The 16,257-nt window shown below is 40.4% G+C and overlaps 1 protein-coding gene across 9 annotated transcripts in view; it reads left to right on the top strand.

Moving 5' to 3' along the window:
- The window catches only part of AGK (acylglycerol kinase), a 76,131-nt gene that overhangs the window by 48,621 nt on the left and 11,253 nt on the right, over positions 1-16,257 (top strand). For all 9 annotated transcript variants that reach the window (XM_072762855.1, XM_072762854.1, XM_072762849.1 and 6 more), the window contains 4 exons: positions 2,427-2,496; positions 8,800-8,879; positions 11,632-11,689; positions 16,014-16,161. In XM_072762855.1, the coding sequence (XP_072618956.1) occupies positions 2,427-2,496; positions 8,800-8,879; positions 11,632-11,689; positions 16,014-16,161 (356 nt within the window). The remainder of the gene's footprint in view (positions 1-2,426; positions 2,497-8,799; positions 8,880-11,631; positions 11,690-16,013; positions 16,162-16,257) is intronic.

Raw genomic sequence — 16,257 nt, 5'->3', positions numbered from 1 at the left:
ATTTATTTGGGACAATTTGAATATCAGTAAGGCTAATAACTATAATGCATTGAAACCTAGCAAATATTTTTAAAGTTATTTGTGAGTTCGTAATGATCTTCAGAAATAAAGGTGAAAAACTCAATGGTCCTTTTCAGAGGTTACTGAGATATCAGCTTATGATTTTGAAAATTGGTGAAGTTAAAAAATCATTATTTATTAATAAATCATTTATTCTGATTTTTCTTGTACCACCTCTATTTTATGGTACCCAAATCGTTGATGAGGAAATGTTTCTCTTTGTGGACCAGATAATAAATTAGAAGGAGCAATAGAATTAAAAGATCACCATTTTGCAACTTTGTTAACTTATAAATCTAGCTATTGATTATCAATGGTTGATACTATCACAAAAAGAGACAAACAGATTTTATGTACTCACTGATAGAAGTGCATACCACTGCCTCTGGAATATTTTTGCCAAACACACCAAACTGAACCAGATAGAGGTTTTTAGGAAATGTAGGGAATGGAGACATATGTTAATACCATGGGAATGCAATCAGTAAAATCCAGACCCTCAGCAACACACGTTAAAGACAACACGTTTCTTTAACAAGTAGGGAAAAGAAAAGGAAAGGGAATCTGTAGGTCAAAAAAGACTTGACATATAAGCCCATTGCAACAAGTAGATCTTATTTAAATCCAGATTTGAAAAATAAAAAATAAAAAAAAATAAATCCAGACTTGAATAGAGGAATTGAAAAAATATGAGTTAATTGGGGAAATTTCGACACTGACTAAATGTATGTTGATATAAAGAATTATTAAAATGTTTTAGATATGATGATGACATGGTTTTTAAAAAAGTGTCATTTTGTCTTTTAGGAATATGTCTTTTAGGAATAAAGGATTGTGTCTTTTAGAGATACATAAAGGAATACCTATGGATAAAGTGTTAAGATATCTGGGATTTGTTTCACTACAGTTTGGGAGAAGTGAGTGAGAGTATATAAAAAGCAGTAAGATCAGGTATGCATTGATACTTGTTGGTACTGGATGAGGAATACACAAGAATTCATGATACTAAAAAAAAAAAAAAGAATTCATGATACTGTTCTCTAGGTTTTGTTTTTGTTTTTGTTTTTTTTTAAGATTGTAGTTATTTATTCATGAGAGAAACAGAGAGGCAGAGACCTAGGCAGAGGGAGAAGCAGGCCCTCTGCAGGGAGCCCAATGCGGGAACCCAATCCCAGGACCGCAAAGTCAAACCCTGAGCCAAAGGCAGATGCTCAACCACTGAGCTACCCAGGCATCCCCTCTCTAGGTATTTTTATATGCTTGGAATTTTATAGAATAAAATCATTAATTCATCAAATATTGATTGCCTGTTACGTAGCATGCTCTGTGCTAGGTGTTAGATTTTCTGTTGGTCAATAGTAGATGTACATTATTACTAATCTTGTGGAGCTTTCAGTCTAGCAGGAGGCAGATGATAAAGATGTAAATTAAAAAACGTGTATTATAAATTGTGATCTTTGCTGAAGTAAAATGAACACAGATTGGTAATAGGGAAGGCCTATAGGCTGGTTCGGGTGAATGGTGACATTTCAGCCAAGATCTGAAGGGTGAGAATAGCCAGCCATGCAAAGAGACAGTAAAGTGACAGGAGAGATAGACAGGCTGGGCAAGGAAAGTGTTTGACGTGGGTTGACTCATTCTTTCTGCGGCAGGAGCAAATATTGTCTGGCCACTTGTTGATTTAATATTTCTTTGGCTGACTCTCTGTTGTTTATTAATGTATGTCTGATCTGGGATCTAATTAGACTATGAACCCTAGAACGGCTTTTAAGCCTAGCATAGTTTCCCTTGCTCTGAATGGTTGTCAATGGTACAAACCTTTCTTACCTGTATACTTTTCAACTGGTGATTAGAATGTAGATGGGAATAGTCTTGTGTCTGTGCACAAAAGAATCAGCAATTAAAATTACATCCTTGTCATCCTTGGGTTCTATATTATATATTGCTGAGATAGCTCAAATCCTATCCTTTAGTTACCCTTTAGGTTATAGAGTAAAAAGAAACAATTTTTTTCAAATGGTTGAATTTCTTGGAATGAAAAGATGGGGTGTGTGTGTGTATATATATACACCAAGTATCATATTTTCCAGTAATAAGAGCCAGACACATAGTAGAGTTTCAATAACTGTGAAGTAAACAAATGATGGGCACCTTATATAAATTTATCTTTGGCAAAGCCTTCCACTATATTTGTTTTGGTAATTCTTTTATATTAATTTGGAGTATTTTGAAGGAATATATCTTTTTCCCTCACCTGACTGTTAGTACTCTGGGCAGGAGAGAAAGAGAGAGATTGAGAGAGAATGTGTTGGGGGAGAGATCGCTTGTTTTTCCACACATGATCATTACTTCCCTTTGTCTTTTAGACATATTACAGATGCCACACTTGCCATTGTGAAAGGAGAGACCATTCCACTTGATGTCTTGCAGATCAAGGTAAAGTCTTTTTTTCAGAGTTTGACAAAATTCACAAAGTAATGTACACATGAGTTAAAATAAGATGTAGCAGTTCAAATGGGGTTACAATGAAAGTAATATCCTTTCCTATCCCTAGCATAACTCCCAGAGAAAAATCATTTTACCTGTTTATTTTAGTTTTTATCACTAGTTAATATGCTTCTGATGCTCATTTTTAAAACTGTGTTCAACCCCCCCCCCCCAAAAACCTAAAGGGTACCATCATAACCATTTTCAGGTGTACAGTTGATCAATAGTCAGTCTATGAAATTGCTTTTTGATTTATCAGTTTTAGGCTTTATCTCTTGACTTCTTTGTTATAAATAAGAATTCTCCGTGTCTCCTCTCAGTATAGTTGTGTCACTATTTTTAGTTCTTCCATTGATTACTTTTGGACTACATCATTTCTCTATCTCATATAGTGGTTTGGAATATTAAAAAAGCTAATAATACAAAGCTGCCTGGAACAGTGATGGGTTTCACTTTAACCTGTTTGCGTGGTGGCCATCTCTTGCTCTTATGCTCTGCTAAAGGTGAAACCTTTCTCATGTCCCATCTGTCCTTTGGAAGATGGGTCTTTAGAATTCAGGTTACGTGGCTGTCTTACAGCTCTCTGATGGGCTCAAGAAAAATGTTGATTTTGTAGGTTATCTGGCTTTTTCTCATTTTTCAAGTGGGAACAGTATTCTTTGTAAGTTCCTACATCCTAAATGAGAGCAGAACTTCCATTTTTCTATTGGATAGTCTAACATTTTATTGATTTGTAGATGAACTCATGTATCGTTTTAAAAAAAATTTTCTGGCTATACCCACTAAAAGGGCTTTAAAGCAATGACACCTTACAGCAATGAGCATACCTGGCACTCAGATTTTGTTTTCTAAATACTGTTCCCTAATAAAAGTTACTAGGAAAAAAAATAAATAAAAAAAATAAAATAAAAAAGTTACTAGGACTCGGTGAAGAGATGACTTTCAGAGGCAAGGCAAGGACAAAGCCAAGAGCTACTCAAAAACTAGTGGCAACATGAAAAGACATAGGAGTTAGCCTGATGGTATCCATCTGGCCAATTTTGGGACAGTTTGAACATCAAAAAGAATAATAATGCTAATGGATTATAATGTAGGAAATAAAAATGAAGAATTTATGAGCCTACAGCTTAATATTAGAGAATTTACAGCTTGTCAATACTGAAGGAATGATAGTTATTATTTTGTAATCGCTGATGAAATAATTGATTCAGATAGAGATTATCAGTGGATGCTAAAACCATTGAATAGGGAAGGTTGTTGGGGAATATATATTAACATAATATTAAAGCATCACCAATTACCAAATGATTACAAAGAGGAAAATGTACCTGTGTGATAGGACCAGGATACACCACCTTAACCAAGTGCTCAAACCTAGCATCACCAGTAGTGGGACAGACAGACACTATCTGCCTCCTGATGTGATCTATTGAGAAGGATACACCATCACCTATGTGGTTCCTTGCCCCAAACATTCACTTCTCTGAATCTAACGGAAACTAGTAATGAGAAAAAAGTCTAGCAAATCCAAATTGCGGGACATTCTAAAAACAACAGTTGGTCTGGCCTCTTCAAAAATGTCAGTGTCCTGAAATCCAAGAGAAGATAGTCTGTTCAGGATTAGGGAAACCATAGCAATATAGTTAAATCCAGTACAAAATCCTGGGTTAGAAAAATAAAAAACAAGACCATAAAAGATATTATGGGAACAATCAGATATTTAATATGGACTGTATGTTAGATATATGTCAATGTTAGATTTCTTGTGAGTCACCACAGTATTATGTTTATGTCTGTCATTGTTCTTAGGAGATGCATGTTGAAATACTTAAGGGTGAGGACCGTGAAGTCTTCAATTTATTTGCAAATGATTTAACAAAACTACAAAATCCGTAAACAGATAAAGCCAATAGGCAAACATGTTTGTAGCTGGTGAATATAGTTGAGAGATATAAATGGTGTTCGTTGTACATTAAAGAATTTCTTGGTTGGGCATTTTCCAAAGGGAAAATTTTGGAGGGAAGAAGACCCAGTAGCCATTCCTGATTGGAACCCTCTCTTTAAAAAGAATTTAATTCTAAGAAAAAAAATTCTCACTGGACAGTAGTTAGGTACCTGTTCCTCCTCCATCACTTCTCCCCCTTTCCCCACCACAAAAGGGCAGATTCCTCAGAAGGCTAAACCATAACGCCAAACAATTCTATGAATGTGAGCATGTCATTTGCTCAGATTTGGTTTTAAAATGTATCAGCTACATTCATGTGGTCCTTTAGAGGCTCTGAATGCTTTATATTCTCTAAAGTTTCAAGTTTTCTGACACGTATGAAAGAAGGTTTCACACTATGTCACAATTCCAAACCTGAGTCCTAAAATATTGCTGTTAGCTATATAGCATTGGCCAGGTGCATATTTATAATTGGCAAACCCATGCCTACAGCCTATAGCCAGTTTTCCTTTGTTCTTTACGCGGTGATGTATGAACTCTCCACCGTGACATCACTGGTCATGATAAAAGTTATTTCAGTTGCATTTAATTCTTTAGTGAATAATAAATCTAAGTCCTTCTTACAAAATAGAAGGGCTGGGGGAAAGAAATTCTACCCCAGGAAGGCAGCACAGATTGGCATCCATGGAAATATTATATTAAAATGTTATTACCAAAGAAGGTGTCAGGCTATATCTCCTAATAACTAGGTGATTTACTGCTGCTTATAAGTGTGCGAGAAGTAATACATTCCAGAGTAATTAGGATTTAATTGGGAATTGTTTGCTCTGCTTGTATTTAAAAGCCTTGTCTCCTCTTTTTCTTTTCTTTTGAATATACTGATTTTGTGAATTGATGAAACCAGTATCAAATTTGCCACAGGCCCTGTGTATTGATGACACAGCCCAGGAAGCACAAAACTTTTAAAATTAATTCCTAGAAAACATAGTACAGCGAGCTCCACTGTGGTTTCTGAGGCACCCAGCTAAGCTGAATTTGTCTTCTCTTTCTTCCTTATTTCTGGAAATTGTTTCAGAATATGGGAGTGGGGTGAGGAGGATTATAGTTAAGCCTGATACTTGATTCCACTTCTTTTAAAAAACAAGCCCAAACCCAATTAAACATATATAACTGAAGAGTCTCCAAAGAAATAGTCCTTGGGGACTATAATATTGCTTTATATTTAGATTTTTTACAGTGTCCGTGTGTGTTCATATCTCACTTGGAGTTCCAGCTTAAGAGGACAAGATGTGTATTAGTATCTTCATTTGACAGAGTAAAAAAAAAAAAAAAAAGGAATGAGCTGGTTATCTGACTCGTCATGCTGGAGACAGAAGTAGAATCTAGATTTCCTGTCTTATGGTCCATTGCTTTTTGACTTGACTGCTTTGTCCAGGTGGCACTATCCCATGATTTCTAAAGGGCCTTTTCCTATATAGACATCTACAAAGCCTAGTACTTGACTTTAAAGTAACTACTGGAAAGACTTATCAAAGTCTTTCTAGTTCTTTCTTTTTGCTCCTGCAGTTGGACTCTTAAAACCTGCCAACCCAGAACCTGAAGAGGAGGGATAGGGTTGCTGGTGGAAGTTAGAATCTCTCCTTTCTTCTGTATTCCTAGCTTCCTTCTGTTCAAACCCTGACTGATCATTCTCTCAGAATGATGCTGAGAGCTGCTTCAGAACTTCTGAATTCCTCTTTGTTTCCAAGTCTTCACCTAGAATTCCTAAAATTCCTAGGTTAGGTACTTGTCTAGTTGACCAGAATTGTTTTAACTGCCCCTTAAGCTTTTCTTCTGATCAGCTCTCTGAGTTTTTTTTTCTTTAGCAAACCATTAGGCCATTTTCTCTTTCCAGGGGGCCTTTGATTTGGGACAAAGTATATCCTTTGCTGTTAAGATCTGGCTGTGTGCCTGTCTTTCTGTATCTGTTTTTGTTCACTGACCCGTCCATCTGATACTCTATCACCCAGGCCTTTATCACCTTAACATCCAGTGGTGTTTTGTCTGTCAGCTTCCACTATACCCATCTGCCTTTGTTTTTCTCTTGTGCACCCCAACAAAGACCAGTCTCTTTGTTACCAACCCTCAGGCCTCTCCTGAATCCCGAGGGCTCTACACCCATCTGGCTGTTAGCTGGGCTTCTCTAGATCTTTGTACACTCATTTCCTATTGTCCAGAGTCCTTCCTACCCCTTGCTAGGAACTGCACCCCAAATCAGTGGCACCTAGACATTTCAAGGCTTTTCAGCTAATCTTAACAAAATCTTAAAATCTTCCAAAGAAAAGTGAGAAAACATTCTTAGAACACCAGTTGGGACGTCTTGAGTTCTAAAACCAAGACTTACATGTGACACTATCTGCTTTTGATTGCCTTTCCTGAGGAATATTAGTTATGCAGAATGCCTCCCAGAGAAGGGTTGCACAGTTAACAATTCAGGGAAACTGAATTTCTCCTTTTGGAAGTATATCATGTACAGTAGCCTATTAAAGACTCACAGTAAACTTAACTTGTTTCAAACCAAGGCATTTTGGTATTTCTCAGCTTTGAACATGGGACCCTCTACCATCATCATTGTTCTTATTAGTTGTGACACCTACTAACCCCTATGGAGCCTTTGGGGAAATCCGCCTGTAGGTACTGCATACTCAGTGTTGCTTCTCTCCTGGAGGCTAGACCAGCACTTCTCTGTTTTCTATCACTGCATGCTTCTCCCCAGTCTCCCTCAATCTAGGCAACTTGTTCTTTAAAATTTAATGTAGGTGTTGCTTTATGTTGTATTTCCGTTGCCATTCATCTCCTTTACTCCTGCCACACCTCATGCAGTCACACCTGCTTTGTGCTTTCCTAATACTTGGTGCCTCTCTCTATTATGGAAACCTACTGCATTGTATTGTCATTGTCAGTGTCTGCACACCCATGTCGCACCCAGAGCTGTTTGAGGGCAGATCTTTTTTTTTTTTTTTTTAAATCACTATATAGGTGATTTTTTTTAATCACCCTAATACAGGATATGTATTTGTCGATGATCATTCCATGACAAAAAATGATAAGCTTTCTACCATCAGGGTGGCTCAGAGCCCTGCTATGTTCCACAATGTCCCCCTTGGTTCCCAGGAGCCTAATGTATCCTTGCTGTGCGAGGCTAAGGTATGTCACTGTCACCTCTGGGCCCAACCATCTGTGGCTGTAGCTCCCTTTCCCATGTGTAAGCTGGTACAGAGGGCAGAAGAGCCCACCTACTGCTTGGACAGATAGACACCAAGGAATGAGAGGCCAAAAGCTTTATAAGCTGCCCCTCCTAGTGTGTGATTCTTCTAGAAATCCCTCACTTGGTTTTGGTGTAGTAGGGTTGAAGTGGGATTGAGGGGAGACACTCCCTCCCTGAGAAGACCTCACATACTTTCTCTAGACTGACAGTTTACAGCATCAAGGATTCTCTTCTACTTCCTTATCTTCTGCTGATACTGGCTGTACTGATGGCATCGTGGAAATGGAGCTGATTCTGTCCCCTTGTAGCAAGTTTTGTGGAGTTGTGTCTAGCATGCAGGAGCTCTGTTTAGAATGTGGGCAGAGCCTTGGGCTTTGGCTGTAATTCTGAGCTCTGGGTAAAGGGCCTTTTTACAGTCTTGATATATGTATTTATACTTTAAGGAAGGTCCATCATGAAGTACAAACTCTTAAAGACCATATTGTGTATGTTTTCTATATATTGCTTAACTCATGGATTTATTAGTAATTCACTGATTGTAATATGCAATATTTTGCCATAAAGGGTTGGATTAAATCTGAATTGCTTTTTATTCTGACTTGCTACAACAGATATCTGGCTGTATTTTTTAGATATTCAGGCGAAACATTCTAGAGTACCAGGATTCTCCTCTTTACTTGAGAGCACTTGGACCTCTATAGAGAATGCAGGCTTAAATTATCTTTGCCTTGGGCAAGTCTGTGAGAGAGAAGAAATTCTGGATGACTTGGTTGAAGAGCCAGCATAGTTAGGTACTTCATAATTTACAGTCTGAAGTATAATAATATGTTCCCTTGCCAGCAAATTCATGAGGCCTAGTATATAAAAATTAATTTCATTTTACAATATGGTTTATTCAAGTCCTTTTACTGACTACTCAGTTAATTTCTGAGATTTTGAACATCCTTTTTAGAATTTGGTTTGATGAAAAGTAGGCCATGAACATTTGCTCGGTGTTCACCTGTAGAGAGTTCCAAGTTGCTGCAATCATTAATTTAAAATGAATGTATTTAACTTCCAGGGAGAAAAGGAACAGCCCGTGTTTGCAATGACTGGCCTTCGATGGGGATCCTTCAGAGATGCTGGCGTCAAAGTTAGCAAGTAAAGGATTATTGTACTGATGTGGGATGATTTTTTAAAAACTCTTCTGCTCCTGTCTTTGAGGTTTCAATATACAGTGATCATCTAGGAAGAAATCTGGTGGGCCTGGAGGTTGAATTACTTACAAATAATAAACGTGTAGATGGTTAGATCTGACACAGAAAGGTTGGGGAAGGTTCTGGTTTCCTCCTTGCTTGTTTGGTAGTGAAGCAGTGTAGACTGCATCTCTGTCTCTGGACATTGCGTCTGAGCACAGGTGAGGCTCATGCTAGGCTGAAATTGCCTGGGTCCAGCAGCCTGTTGGAGTGGCACTGATGGGGGTGCCTCCAGCCCTTGTGGAGCTTTTACAGTTCTGGTCAGAAGACTGTCCCTGAGAGGCATTCTTGTTGCAAGCCTAACGGATCGAAAGACCCGAGGCTGGCTTCCACGGGAATGGACTTCTTTTTTGAAGAGCTCATTGTGCCGAATGAAACTATTGTCTTGGAATTTGGGTGTGCTGTGTTCTGCTCCAAGGTGGTGCAGACACAGGCTGCCTGAGGTGGGATTGGTGGAGACGCTGCGTGAGGTTCACTCCGTATCAGTTCGGTTGTGCTCTCTCTTTACCTTTTCTTAGCATGGGACTTATAATTTTAGTATGGTTTGAATGAATTATGATCAATCTCACCACTTTTTATCAAGAAAACCCCTTTCCCCTCCTGGGCTTCCTTACCATGCTTCCTTTATAGAAATTTCTCTTGGCACTTGATGGGATGAGCGCTGGGTGTTATTCTATATGTTGGCATATTGAACACCAATAAAAGATAAATTTATAAAAAAAAAAATTTCTCTGACTTGTATTACTTTGTTATTCCTGCCAGTGGAGTTCTGGAGAGTGGAATGTCAAAGAGAAATGTTGCTGTATTGTATTACATTGTTGAGCGTTTCACATTGTTGTTATTTGTAAATTGGCCATGATTACCTTGATTCCACTAATCACTCTCTGTTTTATCTGTGATCTCCGATACCAGCACCTCACCAAGAGGAACTGCTTAGTTTTCCCTGAAAAAGTCTGGTGCAAACAAATTGTTTTCTGAAATGTGTTAATCAACAGTGAGCATTAGCATAAATCAGCCCCTTTAGTACTATCTCACACACCTGCTCCTGTTTTGATTGATTTTTGAACAATGAATTTAAAAATTTTGGTGGTGGTTATGCAACACCTCGGCTGGGACCCTCCACCGAGTCACCCTCTGTGCCTTGGGAGAAACAATAGGCATGCACGAAATGATCTGGCTGGCCTTCGGGCTACAAGCATAGTTTCAAGCTGTGCTGTTGGTAGACATGAGTGGAACTACGGCCAGTTAGGAATAAACGGCCTTTCTCTCTGGCTAGCTGGGAAATGAAGCAAATTATTACATAAGCTTAGAAAAAAAATCAGATGATCAAGGTCCTCATTAGTAGCATCACAGTATGGACCTAATAATAATGAGGATGGCTCCACATTGCTCATTGAATTCTATCTAACCTCTGTGTTCTGGCATTTAAGGCTCAACTTTATCCATCATCTGTCAACCCTAATTCCATAGTTCTGTGTCTTTACTTTCAAGTCTTTGCTGTGACTGCTTTTCTGAGTGTTTCTTGTACCTTTGCTATTCCTCTTGCCTAGAATGACTTCTTTTCCGTCTTTCACATGTCTAAATCAAAACCATCTTTCTAAATTCCACACCCTTACTTTGCCCTTGTGCCATTCATTATGCAGGCATGGCTGCTCCCATGATTTCCAGCCCTTAGTGATTTCTTGTCCCTCCTCGACTCTCCTTACCAACAAATAGTGATTGGTTTACACTGATACATATGGTCGTGTATTGTTTTCTATTACTTTTTTTGGCTTTATTTTCTCAAATTAGAAGCCTTCAAAGGCAGGAACTTTATACTCTTTCTTCTCTTTCCTTCATATACATAGTAAGTGCTAAATAAATGCATATTGATCAGAATCAAATAGAGAACACTTAAGATGGCCTGGTAAGGGACAGATAAATTTTGATAGAGGAATCTATTTTATGCCACTTTTCTAATTCCTAGTAGGCATCTTTCTCTGCTAGCTTTTAGGTATTAAGCAATATGCAGCAGACTCTCTTCATTCCCAGATTGAACATTTCCATTTTAAAGCTGCATAAAATGTGTAATGTGAAGTTATGCTGATTTACAAATTTTAATTATTTGTATGTGTGAGAGAGAACATCATATATAAGGTATGTGTGTGTCAGAGAGAGAGAGAGAGAGAGAGAACACATATATAGGGTCTGGTCACTTAGCATGTGAGTCACACACCAGATCACCTGGCATCTGCATCTCATTGTGGCTTCATCATCTTCTACTCATTGCTCTTTTGAATGTAGTCTCTACTACATCCTGTGGTTGAAAGTGTGTATTACAGTGGTACCTGTAAATTGAGAGAGAGATGCTGATTATGTATTTCTTATAAATTGCAAGGATCTATCCACTGTGTACCTAATTGCACACTGTTTGACACAACATTGAAATGCATATTCAAAATTTAACTGCACCTTTTTCTGCTAAAGTATAATCCCCAGGCCTCCAGAGCTGTGAGTAGAGTGTAATTCATAGTACACATCTCACGCTAGAGGTGACTGTGAAGAGTACCCACAGACGAGGTGTGGTTCGAACGTACTGTTGTCCTACATGAACCGTGTCTATCACGTGGATAGTTCTCTTAAGATTCTAATTAGATTTTTGTCTTGATCTTTCTCAGGTACTGGTATCTTGGGCCTCTTAAAACCAAAGCAGCTCACTTCTTCAGTACCCTTAAGGTAAATGCAATTTACAGTGTAGAAATTTGCCCTGTGTTATTTTGTTGTTACTCTGTGATGTGTGTATTTGGATTTTTTAAAAATTCCCTGCTACAGATACATAAGACATGCTCCAATACTAAAATATGGGATACTTAGATACGAATGCAGAAAGCATTCCTATTAGATAAGCTATTGCCTCTCATCTACTAGCTTATTCCCTCCATTACCAAACTTGTACTTAATTTCTCTTTGGCATCCCACTTCCTTTTGCTTACCTATTCACTCACTCTTGCCAGACAAACCTGGAGTAAAATGACCTATATCTCATCAATTATTTGTAAGGGTGTCTACATTCATATCTGGAAATGAATTAAAGATTTGCATCCGAATGTATGTAATTGTGCAGGCTTGTGTATAATGGAGTAGGTTTCAAACTGTCCTAGCAAAATATGGGTAGTGGCTAGTGTCTTGAACAGTATAAATAGAGGATATTTCCGACATTGGAGAATATTCCATCCGGCACGGCTCCTATAGCCTGTTCACTGAAAAATGTTGCCATAGAGAAAAGCTGAACCGTGTATATTAATGAAAATGCTAATAGAAAAGTCATCCTTATCTGTGGATGACATCCTGTGTTCAGCTTTTATGCAAATCAAAGCAGTATATTCAAAAGTTGGCAGGTCAATCTGAAAATTGGCAGATGAAGTTTGTAGTGAAAATATTGGTTTTAATGTTAATATTCAGAGTGTCAAGGGATTTTCTAATTATAAAAGTGATGTATGTCCATTGCAAAACATTTGGAAAACATAGCTCCCCGTATCTTCTAAATAAATTCTTGTATGTTAAAGAAATGTAAAACAAACAAACAAACAAACAAAAAAACCCAAAAACAAAACCCTAAAGTACTAGGGTGACCAATTTATATGATTATGAAAATGAACTTGGAGGGCAAAGCCTCTCTACACTGAAGGCAGACTGTTTCAGTAAAGTGCATCGTTACTCTTGCTTAAGGGAATAATTTCAGTGGTGGAGTAGTGGGTGCATTTAAGAAGAGTAGCAAAGCTCTACTACTTCAAGTTGTAGAGTCAGGGAGAACATAAACTGTTTCCAGCATTTCTTCAGTAAACAATTATTAAATATCTAGTGGGGCCAGCCCTGCTGTCTGCTTGGAGTGTTCAAAGTCAAATAAGACAGGTTTCCTGCCCTCCAGGAGGATCCATGTGCAGGGAGTGTGAGGGGCAAGTAAGCCCGTGGTCTGGCAAGTGCAAGGACAGCGTATGGAAAGATAAGGTGGGGGCAGACAGGAGGCACTCCCAGGGCAGAGAACACTTGTACTGGAGTTTGAATCTGTACAGGACTAGAGCAAAGGCATTCCGGGTGGAGGAGCCAGGCTGTGTGAAGTGGCCGTGATGTCACACAGCTGCCAGGGCAGCCGCGCAGCGGGGAGGGGGTGTCGAGGGAGGGCTAGGCATGGCAGGTTTGGATGTGGCGTCTGACTTTTACCATGAAAGCTTTGGGGAGTTGCTGAGTCTTAAGCAGGGGAGAGACGGGACCAGGTCTGCATTTTAGAAAAGTTATTTGTCAGGAGTGTAGATGAGAGATTGCCTGCCGGTAGTGAAGGCAAGGGCACCAGACCAAAGATTGTTCAAGGTGGGTGAGAAGCGATGAGGTCCAGCCAGGGTGCCAACTGTGTGTGCTGACAGCAGAGGGTGGGTGAAAGGGGTCGTGAGGTGGCCCCTTTGAAAATGGGGGATGAGAGGAGTCTCTGGTTTCTGATTGGGGCCTAGTTCGCTAACTAGTTTTCTGTAACACTGACAATATTAGAGTAGGATCGAATTTGTGGAGAAAGGGGATGTTTTCAGTTTGGCACATACAGAGGTCAGCCTCCCTGTGGAGACAGGTGGAGATACAGTTGTGACTTAGGTCTGAAGACACAGGTGTAGACGTCCTGAGTGCTGGAGTGGTGTTGTAACTCGGGGTTAGACGAGGTTGCCGTGTAGAGCAAACGAGCCCATGGTTAGCCCCAAGGACTGTAGGCATTGAGGGAACCACGGAGCTACCCGTGGAGCACTGAGGGGAAGGGGGTCCCCATGAGGGTCACACACACGCCAGCCCCGGGAGTGGGAGTGTTGGGACAGGAGGGCACCCACTGAACGGGGCAGCCTCAGCCTCGGAAGCTCTGCTCATCTCCGAGGGGGCAGCTGAGCCACATTGAAATGCCACAGTGGAGGGGGACCGCTCCTTCAGGAGGCTTGACTTGGAGAGGAGAGAGCTAGGAAAGGCCAGAGCTAGGCCATGGACTGTTTAATTGCAGAGAGAGAGAGCGCAGTGCCTTTCTGCCCTGAAACAAAAGACAGGAAGAAAAGGAAGAGGTTGGGGCACCTGGGTGGCTCAGTGGTTGAGCGTCTGCCTTTGGCTCAGGCCATGATCCCAAGGTCCTGGGATCGAGTCCCGCATTGGTCTACCCACAGGGAGCCTGCTTCTCCCTCTGCCTGTGTCTCTGCCTCTCTCTGTCTCTCATGAATAAATAAATAAAATCTAAAAAAAATTTTAAAAAAAGGGGAGGGGGGACAGGTGAGAGACAAGAGACAGACACAGAGCCTGATTGAACCTGCAAAACTCAAACACAGGTCGGAGGGCATGGGGCCCTTGGTACTGGGCCAGCCTGGGATGGAGGAAGGGATGGGAGAGAACTAGAGCCAAGGTCCAGATGCAAACAAATGAAGAGAGGGTTAAGGCAGTTCCCACTGTCGTCCTGACTCGCTGAAGCATGGGGAACCAGGGAATATGTTGAAAATGAGGTGGGCGCTAGGGGTTGGGGAGATCTTAAAGAGAGGTGAAAATAGGGAGGTTTGGAAGGATCAACAAGTAGCATTGAGGACCTGAGACCAAATATTTGTTGTGGCACAGGTGTGCCCTGTTCCCTGAATCAGTACTGACCTGGAGTATTGTTTGCCCATCTAGTAACACTGAGCCACAGGGTGCAAGTACAGAAACCTAGTGACAAGCTCGATCCAGATAGAGGCTTCTCAGGGCACATATTATGCAATACCCAAAGACACATGAGGACCAACAGTGATGGGAAAAGGGTGATTTAAAGTAATCAACTTCATTAAGCACTGAGAGAAAATGGTGTATCAGGGGCTGGAATTCTCAAAGTGATTAGAAATTTGGTGTGGGGTTGGAGCTTCATGGGCCAAAAATCACACCCATCTCTTCCTCTTCTGAGTTTGAACCAAGTTATGAAAGCCAATGCAGGAGCTAGGCAGATGGAGATCAAAACACCAGCTTTATAAATGTCAGCAGGAGAAAAGGACACAGCTTAGATAATGCGGTCACAATCCGATTTCCAGATACTCCAAATTGAATTCATCCCCTTAAAATGTCTCCTTCAGGGCAGACACTGCCATAGGAAGACAACTGTATGAGGAAGCAGTGAGTCCCCAGGACAGCCACATTCAGATGGAGAGGGAGAGGGGGAGGGAGGGAAAAGCCAGTTACTCCTTTGTAATTTACTGCATGAGAACCTGAGACCAAGGCAGTGGGTCACCCCAAGAGACCTGTTCAGTACAAAAGAAGCAGTCAAAAGAACAGAAGAATATGGGGTGTGGCTACAGAGTAAGACGTCAAGGTTTTAGGTTTCTAAGATGGAATAGTTCTGGGTAACGAGAAGGATCAGGATGTGGCCGTGGAAATAGGTGGCTGGGGACTTAGGGATGACTCAAGGGTTGAGTGGCTAGGGTGTTGTTTTAATTACTCCTGTGGGTAATTACTGTGTTTAATTACTCCTGTGTTGTTTTAATTACTAATGAGACTGGACTGGGGTGTCAGGAAGTAGAAGACAAAAAAATCTAGTTTGAGAATGATGGTCTTTGAAGCCTTGGCTGGATGGCAAAGCTAGCCTAAACCATTCTGGGCTCCGTGTGGAATAGGACTCCAGAAGGGAAGAAGATATTTGATGCTTCGATGCATTTCATTTTTGTGTCACCATCTGTAAACCAAAGATAAATTTATTATGGAATGATTCTATGCTCATTCATACTGATTTTTTTTTTTTTTTTGAAAAAGTATAAGCAGTGGTGGTTAGTCTGCTTGGACTTTTCTGCTCTGTGATTGTGAGAGCAGTGGAAGCAGCACTCACTGAGTTCATGGTTTTCAAGATCAGTCTTCAGTAGAAAAAGAAAGCTTGAGGATCCCATGTTCCAAAGCAGAGATAATTCCATTCGGTGAGATTATTATTAATTTGCTTTTAGGCAGGTGTAGGTAGATTAACCTTTGCAGAGACCCTCCTAGAGTTTGGACATGGGTGTGCATGACAAGGTTTTCTCTCTTCACGTTAAAGGAGTGGCCTCAGACACATCAAGCCTCAATCTCGTACATGGGACCTACAGAGAGACCTCCCAGTGGAGCAGAAGAGACCCCTCCACGGCCATCTTTGTACAGGAGAATATTACGAAGGCTCGCATCGTACTGGGCACAGCCGCAGGATGGTGAGCCACATGCTGGTTGCAGAGCCCTGGTCAGTTCAGGATGTCCGAAAGCAGACCCCAAATCAGTGTGAGACACGTGGTGCAGGAGAGGCCTTT

The sequence above is a fragment of the Vulpes vulpes genome, chromosome 7, assembly GCF_048418805.1.
Source record: "Vulpes vulpes isolate BD-2025 chromosome 7, VulVul3, whole genome shotgun sequence".
Lineage (NCBI taxonomy): Eukaryota > Metazoa > Chordata > Mammalia > Carnivora > Canidae > Vulpes > Vulpes vulpes.
Note: the sequence above shows the minus strand (reverse complement) of the source record. Positions and strands in the feature narration are given on the sequence as shown.